The sequence below is a fragment of the Sinocyclocheilus grahami genome, unplaced genomic scaffold (genome assembly GCF_001515645.1).
Source record: "Sinocyclocheilus grahami isolate Dianchi unplaced genomic scaffold, SAMN03320097.WGS_v1.1 scaffold1668.1, whole genome shotgun sequence".
NCBI lineage: Eukaryota > Metazoa > Chordata > Actinopteri > Cypriniformes > Cyprinidae > Sinocyclocheilus > Sinocyclocheilus grahami.
In genome coordinates, this window is record NW_015506847.1 from 11,557 (window position 1) to 23,421 (window position 11,865).

At 33.4% G+C, this 11,865-nt stretch overlaps 2 protein-coding genes across 2 annotated transcripts in view; both read left to right on the forward strand.

The window, feature by feature from the left end:
• Positions 1–1,111: 1,111 nt before the first annotated feature.
• LOC107571917 (uncharacterized protein YMR317W-like) lies at positions 1,112–2,536 on the forward strand. The gene is made up of 4 exons (XM_016258302.1): positions 1,112–1,358; positions 1,627–1,688; positions 1,808–1,965; positions 2,198–2,536. The coding sequence occupies exons 1-4, from the start codon at positions 1,143–1,145 to the stop codon at positions 2,341–2,343; spliced, it is 582 nt and encodes a 193-aa protein (XP_016113788.1). The 5' UTR covers positions 1,112–1,142; the 3' UTR covers positions 2,344–2,536.
• Positions 2,537–10,029: 7,493 nt separating this feature from the next.
• LOC107571906 (mucin-5AC-like) overlaps positions 10,030–11,865 on the forward strand; it is an 18,692-nt gene continuing 16,856 nt past the window's right edge. The window contains exons 1-3 of the mRNA XM_016258289.1: positions 10,030–10,096; positions 11,142–11,213; positions 11,347–11,862. Coding sequence (XP_016113775.1) covers positions 11,174–11,213; positions 11,347–11,862 — 556 coding nt within the window. The 5' untranslated portion in view covers positions 10,030–10,096; positions 11,142–11,173. The remainder of the gene's footprint in view (positions 10,097–11,141; positions 11,214–11,346; positions 11,863–11,865) is intronic.

Sequence of the window (11,865 nt, forward strand, 5' to 3'; positions counted from 1 at the left end):
GCTGAAACATCTCCTAGTAGTGTTAAAGAAACATCAATAACAACAACAACAACAGCAACAGCAGTCACAACTCTTGCTGGAACTACTACTGCAGGATTTTCCACAACAGCTCCACAAACAACATCTTCTGCAGTAACTTCTGTGATCCCCACTTCAACCCCTACTGAAAGCACCACTATCAGAGCAGCCACAACATCCACAACACATCCTTCAACAGTGACATCTACAGCTGCTGGAACTACTACTACAGGAGTTTCCACAACAGCGCCACGGAAAACAACTACTGCAGAAACTTCTGTCATTCCTCCTTTAATCACTATTGAAAGCACCACTATCAGTACAGCCACAACATCCACAACACATCCTTCAACAGTGACATCTACAGCTGCTGGAACTACTACTACAGGAGTTTCCACAACAGCGCCACGGAAAACAACTACTGCAGAAACTTCTGTCATTCCTCCTTTAATCACTATTGAAAGCACCACTATCAGTACAGCCACAACATCCACAACACTAACAGATACAACAACACATCCTTCAACAGGGACATCTACTGCGGCTGGAACTACTACTGCAGGAGTTTCCACAACAGCGCCACGGACAACAACTACTGCAGAAACTTCTGTCATTCCTCCTTTAATCACTATTGAAAGCACCACTATCAGTACAGCCACAACATCCACAACACCAACAGATACAACAACACATCCTTCAAAAGTAACATCAACTGCTGCTGGAACTACTACTGCAGGAGTTTCCACAACAGCACCACAGAAAACAACTACTGCAGAAACTTCTGTCATTCCCGAAAGCACCATTATCAGTACAGCCACAACACCCACAACACATCCTTCAACAGTGACATCTACTGCTGCTGGAACTACTACTGCAGGAGTTTCCACAACAGCGCCACAGAATTATTGATAACCCTTGCAGAATGTATAATATAGTACTAGTCTTATGTATTTAAGAATGACACACAAAATACACAGTACATTTAAACTGTAATGAAACAGAAAAAAGGCTGCAAGACATCATATTTTGTTTATCTAATTTTTTCCATCTTCTTTCTTACAGTTATAAACATGACTACTTCAACTACAGCATCAACAACAACAACAACAACGGCGACGACAGTGATGACAACAACAACAACAACAACAACAACAACAACACCGACGACAACAACAAGACGCTTGACATCTACAACTAAAGTGCCTATGACTACAACTACAGAATTTGTACCCGTGTATCTAACAGCTCTGGTGTTTCGCTCTTTTGACATATTTATAGTTGAACTCAGCGATGTAAACTCTCAGGCTTTCAAGTCAAGGGCTGACCTTGTCAGATCTCAGGTGAGTTAAAATAAACTTACAAGATTCACAGGTGACACACAGAAAATATCTTGCCTGTATTTAAGACACAACAGATGTTTTAGACCAAAGCAAAACATACTGTATAGGGGTTTGTTATTATTTTAATTGTTTAGTTTACCATAAAGAATTGACAAATTTTTTTCCCCCTCTAAAAGTAAAAAAGTCCTCAACAGTTATCAATGTAATTTAACAAATGAAAAGTTTCATTCTGATTGTGGTTGTCACTGCCTGTTATTGTATGTTACAGCTTGAACCAATCTACAGAGCAAAATATCCTTCCTTCATCAGAGTGATTGTCTTACGCTTCAGGTAAATATGGAATTTATATTCATTGTGGGTTTATATATATATATATATATATATATATAAATAATATATATATGCTCATATTAAGGAATCTTATTTGACATGCTTCGATTTTTTTCCAGTCCTGGGTCAATCATCACGGATACACAACTAGTTTTTAACTCCACACAAGCTGTTCCAACCGTTCAAGAGATTGCGAACTCTCTCTTGACAGCAGTGGAAACAGGAGGTGTCGATCCACTGAAAATAATCCCTACAACAGTTTCAGTCAATGGTTCAGGTAAGTTTGATTGCATTTCAAGTCATATCTTGCAACATGTTCTGAAAGTCTTACAACAGCTGCTCGTAGCACTTTTGCTCAGTAGATATTGTGGAATTTCTAACCTTCTATAGCGTTAGTCACTAGTTGATTATATGTATATAAGAATAACACACAAAATATACAGTACATTTGGACTGAATGAAACAAATGAAACAAATTTGGATTTAAATTGTTCATCTTTTTCTCTCAGTTATAGCTACGACTGTAGCTGCAACTACAACTACAACTAAAACTGCAGCTGCAACTACAGCTTCAAGTGGACTGAAGATTGAATCCAGCCTGCTCCAAGCAACATGGCTTATTATTATGGCAAAAATATTACAGCTTTTCCTATAGATCCCTTAACAATGAATGCAAGTTGTGAGAAATGCAAGGCATGTGCAAGGCACGAATTATACTTGCAAATTATAATATTTTTGTATGTGTATTAGTATGTGTATTATGTGTTATTTAGTATTGTAGCACACTCTCAAAATAATGGCAATGGCAATATAAACACAAAGAATTAAAAAAAAATGTATATATCAATCAGCAGGTTGTAGAAATCAATCAAAAAAGGAAAATTTCATCAGTATTTTAAATGTAATGCTTTTGTTCACCTGTCTGCAGGTTAAAGACTATACTGTAGTTCTCTTTTTTCTAGTATGTGTTAACAGTGCAAGATCATATTATATCGTATTATATTCAAATAAACATATTTATTAAGTTCATATGCTCCAATATTGTATGATTGTTTGAAGTATTTACATTTATTTCAAAATTTACAAGGGTTTTATATTAATTTAATTAAACGAAGTCTTAATGCAACTTTAACCTTCACAATTCTTCCATTGCAAACTCTTTATAGCTCATTTGTCAAAACTGGCAATTTAAAAAATAATCATAAATGCAGGATAGTATGATTAATGGGTCCTATTATCAGAGGCGGACAAAGTACTCAACTCCATTACTTGAGTGAAAGTACAGATACTGCTGGTCAAAAACTACTCCATTACAAGTAAAAGTTGTAAAGACAGATTTTTACTTAAGTAAAAGTACAGAAGTACTTGCTTTTAAAAGAACTTAATACCAAAAGTAAATTTCCTTTTTTTATGTCAATGCACTGTTTTATTGTTGTATGTAATACTTGCAATACTTCTGCATTTTTTACTCATCTTTGCTATTATAAAGAAGGCAATGATAGCTATTACCACAAGTAAACCCACATCTTCATGAATGCATTCTGAGATGACCGGATCTTACTTTTTCTACGCCTGTTTGTCTTTTGTTCTCATTCATTCATTTGAAAAGAGACTTTTTTAAACTATGTACGTCATGTTATTGTGTGTTTCAGAAAAGTTCTGAAAGAATGAAATATTGTCTGTGTATACATTATGGGGTTACATATATCTTTAAGTTTTTAGAAGGTCTTATGTCAGACAAATTACAAAGTATTTCTTAGTGTTGTTAAAACAGGCGAGTCTTGGGCACTGTCTGAGGGATTCTACTACTCTGACATTGTTCCCCCTTTACACCTTCTGTATTATTCTAGGTGCTGACATAGTCCTTTATAAAATGATCCACAGAGATTACAGAAGTTAAGATTAAGTGTAAATAAAATGCCCACATTTTCATAAAGTCACCATGAAAGGAATGTCACAGGGCCACATTCTTTGCTGTTGAATAACATTGCACAACCTACCATGCTCGCCCCAGATAATTCTAGCTTCCCTTTATCTCTTTATCTCTGTTTCTTGACGAGTGGGATTTCAAAGTGAGAATCTTTGTGGTTGTTTGTGCTGTACTGTGGTTTTTCACCTTTTTTTTTTTTTTAGGTGAGATTGGTAAAATGATGAACTGACAAAAAATATATTGTGGTGATTAAGTACTTAAATTATACTGCGGAAATTTAATTTTTTAAAATAAAAGATTTATTTTCTTTGTACCTGCCTGAACCTAAACACAATTTAAAAAGATAGTTCTCTCAAAAATGAACATAAGGTCATTATTTATTCACTCTCGTGTTGTTAAAAACCTGAGAATGAAACCAATGAAAGTCAACTAACTTTCAAAATATATTCTTTTGTGTTCCACAGAAAAAAGAAAGTCATACAGGTTTGGAATGTAATGGGGTGAGTAAATGACAGGGTTTGGGGTGGACTATATCTTGTAAGTGTTTCAATGTCAGTATTACAGGTGCTAATAAGACATGCCAAGAATATGTAGTTAGAATAGTTAGACAGGAGTTCATCCACTAGTAGCATTTTACAGCAAATTCAAGCCTGCCATCTGCTGGCCAAATACAAGCTTATCTTAAAAGAAAAAAAAAGGCCAAGATTGGGTCATATGAGGACAGAGTAACTGGGGCACGCTGGCCCATCTCTGTGATTTTGCCATCCCATGAACTGTTGCTTTCTGATTCCCAGTTTTTCTCCTTCTTGCTTGATAGTGTCTCAATTAACCAGTAGGCCTACTGCATAAAGTACCCAACCTTGCTCAAGTTATTAAAAAAAAAAAGTTAAATTAGTTTATGAGAAATAATACTTAAGGAACAGTAACTGATATTAAATGTACCGAAGTATCAAAAGTACAAGTAGTGAACGGCATAAATAATAACACAGCTGATTACAGCTATGGTATGGTGATATGATATGGTGACAAGCTGTCACTGGGGCAGTACCCTTTTAAAGAGTATGAACATGTACCAATTAGGTAGCCTATTAATATGTACAATTTAGGTAACTTTAAGGCACTAATATGCACCCTTTAGGAGTAAATAAGGTAGAAAATTTTACCTTTTGAAAAGGTGCCATCCCAGTGACAGCTTTTGTACCTTTTTGTCTGAGAGTGTAGAATATTTGCTCAGAATATTTGCAATGGCACATTTTCTTCAGAAAAGTCTAATCTAAAAAGATTGTTTTATTGTGAATGTTCTTTCGTTGCTTAGCAGCAATAACAGTTGATTTATTTTCTACATTTGTTCTTTCAGTCTTCCAAGTCCACATGCACTGTGCCAGTTTCGCCAGTAGCCCTTTTGCTCCCTGAATCTCTTTTAATCGAGTCATGTACGTGTGTATGTTGGTGGGTGGAGCAAAACATGAAATTTGATCGAAAAGAAAATTGAGATGCAGTTTATACAAGCATTATGATCTTCAAGTTTGATATTTTTCTTATTGCTTTTATTAAGTGACAATAATATCAGTGCACTAATTTGAATCTACTGAGATTAGAAGAGTCGCGAGGCAAACCAATAGTATTGAGATTTTGAATCCAGGAAGGAGGAAGAAAGCCAGATGGGGAAATTTGATTTGAAATTTCAGTAAATTTCTGCATTGGAATTACTATAATAAATTTAAATTCAACACATACATCCAGAATGAGAAAGAGAAAAGCTCCAAATCTATTGGACGATGACATGCCACAGATGAAAGCAAATTGAAAACACATTTTTTCATGCTGTTATCCAGGATCCACTGATTATTTAAATTCTTCTCTCAACAAGGCAACATGACCGCACATGGATTTCTTTGCTACAGTTTTACTATATTTAGACTGGCTAGCCTTTTTCTGTGAAAATGTAGCCTATTTCATAATACAAGTTTTTTAAATCATAAAAATCATCCATTCAGAACACCAAGTAAATACTGTAGGTGGCACCATGCCCTTTTAAATGCTTACTTGCTTATATTTGTTTATCAAGAGATTATAGATAAATTAAAACATCACTTGATTTCCAACAAGTACAATTTGGGTTGTTTTTAACCCAAGGGCTGGGTAAGGACAGAATTCATGTTGGGTTCCTTTTACCCAGCAAATTGGGTTATTTAACCCAGCATAATGGGTTGATTTAACCCGATTTATTTTTACTATAATACTTTAGCCTACTGATTTTTCCTTCATATATGAAATAATGTTTACAGATTAACTTAAATCCTCTAAACTTCTGTAAAATACTCCACACAACCATTGGTTTGCATGATAGCTTGCTTTATTATCCCAATATAATTTATATTGTTTTAATACATAGGCCATACATATTGCCTATATTTAAACTCGTTTAACAAACATTATAAGTAAAAATTAAACATTAAAAATAAGTATTTCGGCTCACATCGCGCGCCTATATGATGTTTTGCATAAAACTGAAAGATATAAAACAGTAACGATTTTATAGATAAAATAAAGTGTACACAAGCTGTATTTTACCAAAGAAATGCATCAATTCGATGGCGCTTAGAACTGCTCTCTCATGAAGAGGACGCAAAATCCCTGAGATAAATAACTGAACCGCTGGGTTACTCTGACCCAGGATCTGAAGAACACAAAATCTACCCAAATACTGGGCTGTTACATTTGACCCAGGAGCTGGGTAACACAAAAACTACCCTAACACTGACTGGGTGTTAACCTCTACCACCCACCACACCCAAGAATTCATTTCTTAGACTTGATTGTAATGTCAGGAATGACAACAATTTATCTTATCTTAATTATCAAAGAGGGCACTTAAAATAAAATGACTGTACTTATGCTATAGCCCACTTAGGCCTACTTATTTACAATCATAATTATAAGTAACTAAATAAAATATTGGTTTTCCTATTATAAGCAAACACATTTAAAGAATATTCTTTCAAAACATTAATTGTCTCTTCGATAAAGTAGCTATAATTATAATATAAATATAACTATATTGCTTAGCAGCAATAACAGTTGATTTATTTTCTACATTTGTTCTTTCAGTCTTCCAAGTCCACATGCACTGTGCCAGTTTCGCCAGTAGATAGCCCTTTTGCTCCCTGAATCTCTTTTAATCGAGTCATGTACGTGTGTATGTTGGTGGGTGGAGCAAAACATGAAATTTGATCGAAAAGAAAATTGAGATGCAGTTTATACAAGCATTATGATCTTCAAGTTTGATATTTTTCTTATTGCTTTTATTAAGTGACAATAATATCAGTGCACTAATTTGAATCTACTGAGATTAGAAGAGTCGCGAGGCAAACCAATAGTATTGAGATTTTGAATCCAGGAAGGAGGAAGAAAGCCAGATGGGGAAATTTGATTTGAAATTTCAGTAAATTTCTGCATTGGAATTACTATAATAAATTTAAATTCAACACATACATCCAGAATGAGAAAGAGAAAAGCTCCAAATCTATTGGACGATGACATGCCACAGATGAAAGCAAATTGAAAACACATTTTTTCATGCTGTTATCCAGGATCCACTGATTATTTAAATTCTTCTCTCAACAAGGCAACATGACCGCACATGGATTTCTTTGCTACAGTTTTACTATATTTAGACTGGCTAGCCTTTTTCTGTGAAAATGTAGCCTATTTCATAATACAAGTTTTTTAAATCATAAAAATCATCCATTCAGAACACCAAGTAAATACTGTAGGTGGCACCATGCCCTTTTAAATGCTTACTTGCTTATATTTGTTTATCAAGAGATTATAGATAAATTAAAACATCACTTGATTTCCAACAAGTACAATTTGGGTTGTTTTTAACCCAAGGGCTGGGTAAGGACAGAATTCATGTTGGGTTCCTTTTACCCAGCAAATTGGGTTATTTAACCCAGCATAATGGGTTGATTTAACCCGATTTATTTTTACTATAATACTTTAGCCTACTGATTTTTCCTTCATATATGAAATAATGTTTACAGATTAACTTAAATCCTCTAAACTTCTGTAAAATACTCCACACAACCATTGGTTTGCATGATAGCTTGCTTTATTATCCCAATATAATTTATATTGTTTTAATACATAGGCCATACATATTGCCTATATTTAAACTCGTTTAACAAACATTATAAGTAAAAATTAAACTCAAGAGAAGTGGAAGAACTGGAGCTTAGAATAACTATTGGACCACTGAGACAACAGCGGATTACCGATCAAGGTGTTGAGTAAAATATATCTGCTCAAAGGTTGGTAAGGGCATTTTATTTCACTAAATACATTTGTCTTAATTATATTTACATTATAAAGTAGTTTAATTGCTGGAAATAATTTTTAATTGCATACATAATGTAGTAATATTTATATTCATATTTTTAATATTTAATCATTTTTGAAGTAGTCTGTGTTCTGTTACTGTTAAATGTATTTTTTTATGAAATGTATGTAGTCAGAATATTTAAGCAGCCACAGGAAATTGCAGTTACAGTATTATATTCTGTTCACAAAGTAATTATTAATATAATTATTTAAAATAATTCTAAAATTAGAATAATAAGTAATTATTTATCTTGATATCTACAGCACATTCCTATCAAGGGCATCAAATTGTTTACTGAACCATTTGTGTTAAATATTAAGGAGTCATAATAAAATAATATTTTAGTTTGGATATTGATAAACAGTTGGAATTTGATTTCAATTTTGTGAAATCTATAGTGATAATTAGAACTGGACTAATCATGATGTAAAAATGTATAGTGTCCAGTTTTTTCAGATGGAGTAGATAATGGAGTAGATAACTTAAATCAAGAATGCAAGCTTTTTCATGGTACTTTGCTGAAACCATGAAAATAATGTTTGTAGATTACGTTTATTCTATTCTCTTCTACATCTGATGTTGGTGTCTCTGGTAACATCTGTTGGATGCAGCGATTGTTTATATATATATATATATATATATATATATATATATATATATGAATGTTTTGTTTTCTTTATTACTACATTATTATATAATATTGGTCAAAAGTTTGGAATAATTAAGTTTGCTCATCTTCTTGAAAGTCTTCTCTGCTTTTGAAGGATCATGTGACACTGAAGACTGGAGTAATGGCTGCTAAAAATTCAGCTTTGCATTACAAAATTACTGTTTTATTGTATTTTTTTTACATTAATCAAATAAATGCAGCCTTGGTGATAGGTGGCTTCTATCAACAACATTATACAACTTTTATCTGGTATATATACATATATATATGGATGTATATGTGTGTGTATTTAAACTTTGTGTATTTTGCTTGCTTTGCAGACTCTTATTATCACCACTGGACTCTTTCCAGAATGGAGGGAAAAGTTTTTATTATAATGTGCATTTTTATTGGTAGGTGAATCAAATGTAAAAACAAATTGTACAAGAACAACAACAACAATAATTACACAATTCACTTAGACATAAAATATATATGTTCAAAATATGTAACTTTAACAGTTCACCAACTTTCTGTCTTCTCTAGCAACAGTCCACTCGCAAAGTTCAACAACTCAGTCCACAACAGATTCAGCAACCGACACCTATGCAACACCCACAGCTACAACGACGTCTTCAACAACCATTACATCTCTTACTGAATCATCCACCACTACTGCAGGAGTTACCACAACAGCACCACAAACTAGTGTTACAACAGCTGAATTCCCTTTTGACATCTAACATGTGTGGTAATTGTGATCAGTTGACGTAGGATTCATAAAAAGATCATGTGCTCCATGATGATCGGTCTATGGTTACACAAATGATTAAACTCATGGGAAACTCTTATGTTTGATGTTGTTTTTTGTTTAAACTGCTAATGCGATTCTATACAATAGTGTTTCCACAAACATCCATGCAGTAATATCTACAAATTAAGAGATTTATTCTTAAAACAAATTGTGCATACAATTATGTGCCCTCAAAAAAAAATCGTTCTATCCTACGAATTTTGGATACATTTAAAATAATGTCTGAAATTAAAACAGTAACGATCATGGCATGTGAATGACATACGCCTATAAATTAAAATGTGCTGCTATATGGCTTTATCAAGTCACTTAACAGCTTCTATAAATAAGCTATAATAAATTGTTGCGCACGACAGACACTTTAGGCACAATACAAAAGATGTACGAAAAACATCGTCACCGTGTCTGCCAAAAAACAAAACAAAAAAAAACATTCCATATACAGTACTTCTCTGTGCATATCAATGAAGTAACAAACCACAAGTCAGGACGTCACTAAGTGGTATTTAAGAGGCAGCTCCACAGGTGATTCAAGAGAAGTGGAAGAACTGGAGCTTAGAATAACTATTGGACCACTGAGACAACAGCGGATTACCGATCAAGGTGTTGAGTAAAATATATCTGCTCAAAGGTTGGTAAGGGCATTTTATTTCACTAAATACATTTGTCTTAATTATATTTACATTATAAAGTAGTTTAATTGCTGGAAATAATTTTTAATTGCATACATAATGTAGTAATATTTATATTCATATTTTTAATATTTAATCATTTTTGAAGTAGTCTGTGTTCTGTTACTGTTAAATGTATTTTTTTATGAAATGTATGTAGTCAGAATATTTAAGCAGCCACAGGAAATTGCAGTTACAGTATTATATTCTGTTCACAAAGTAATTATTAATATAATTATTTAAAATAATTCTAAAATTAGAATAATAAGTAATTATTTATCTTGATATCTACAGCACATTCCTATCAAGGGCATCAAATTGTTTACTGAACCATTTGTGTTAAATATTAAGGAGTCATAATAAAATAATATTTTAGTTTGGATATTGATAAACAGTTGGAATTTGATTTCAATTTTGTGAAATCTATAGTGATAATTAGAACTGGACTAATCATGATGTAAAAATGTATAGTGTCCAGTTTTTTCAGATGGAGTAGATAATGGAGTAGATAACTTAAATCAAGAATGCAAGCTTTTTCATGGTACTTTGCTGAAACCATGAAAATAATGTTTGTAGATTACGTTTATTCTATTCTCTTCTACATCTGATGTTGGTGTCTCTGGTAACATCTGTTGGATGCAGCGATTGTTTATATATATATATATATATATATATGAATGTTTTGTTTTCTTTATTACTACATTATTATATAATATTGGTCAAAAGTTTGGAATAATTAAGTTTGCTCATCTGCTTGAAAGTCTTCTCTGCTTTTGAAGGATCATGTGACACTGAAGACTGGAGTAATGGCTGCAAAAAATTCAGCTTTGCATTACAAAATTACTGTTTTATTGTATTTTTTTTACATTAATCAAATAAATGCAGCCTTGGTGATAGGTGGCTTCTATCAACAACATTATACAACTTTTATCTGGTATATATACATATATATATGGATGTATATGTGTGTGTATTTAAACTTTGTGTATTTTGCTTGCTTTGCAGACTCTTATTATCACCACTGGACTCTTTCCAGAATGGAGGGAAAAGTTTTTATTATAATGTGCATTTTTATTGGTAGGTGAATCAAATGTAAAAACAAATTGTACAAGAACAACAACAACAATAATTACACAATTCACTTAGACATAAAATATATATGTTCAAAATATGTAACTTTAACAGTTCACCAACTTTCTGTCTTCTCTAGCAACAGTCCACTCGCAAAGTTCAACAACTCAGTCCACAACAGATTCAGCAACCGACACCTATGCAACACCCACAGCTACAACGACGTCTTCAACAACCATTACATCTCTTACTGAATCATCCACCACTACTGCAGGAGTTACCACAACAGCACCACAAACTAGTGTTACAACAGCTGAATCCTCCACAACAGCAGTACCCTCAACAACCACTACAAGTCTTTCTGAATCATCCACCACTACTGCAGGAGTTACCACAACAGCACCACAAACTAGTGTTACAACAGCTGAATTCTCCACAACAGCTACAACAACAGCAGTTCCCTCAACAACCACCACAACTGTTACTGAATCATCCACCACTACTGCAGGAGTTACCACAACAGCACCACAAACTACTGTTACAACAACTGAATCCTCCACAACAGCTACAACAACAGCAGTTCCCTCAACAACCACTACAACTGTTACTGAATCATCCACCACTACTGCAGGAGTTACCACAACAGCACCACAAACTA

Excerpts from the sequence above, each read along its gene's own strand:
- LOC107571917 (XM_016258302.1), top strand. The coding sequence starts at position 1,143 with ATGACAACAACAACAACAACAACAACAACAACAACACCGACGACAACA. Across the intron at positions 1,359-1,626 it reads CTGACCTTGTCAGATCTCAG|CTTGAACCAATCTACAGAGC; the intron begins GTGAGTTAAAAT and ends TGTATGTTACAG. Across the intron at positions 1,689-1,807 it reads GTGATTGTCTTACGCTTCAG|TCCTGGGTCAATCATCACGG; the intron begins GTAAATATGGAA and ends ATTTTTTTCCAG.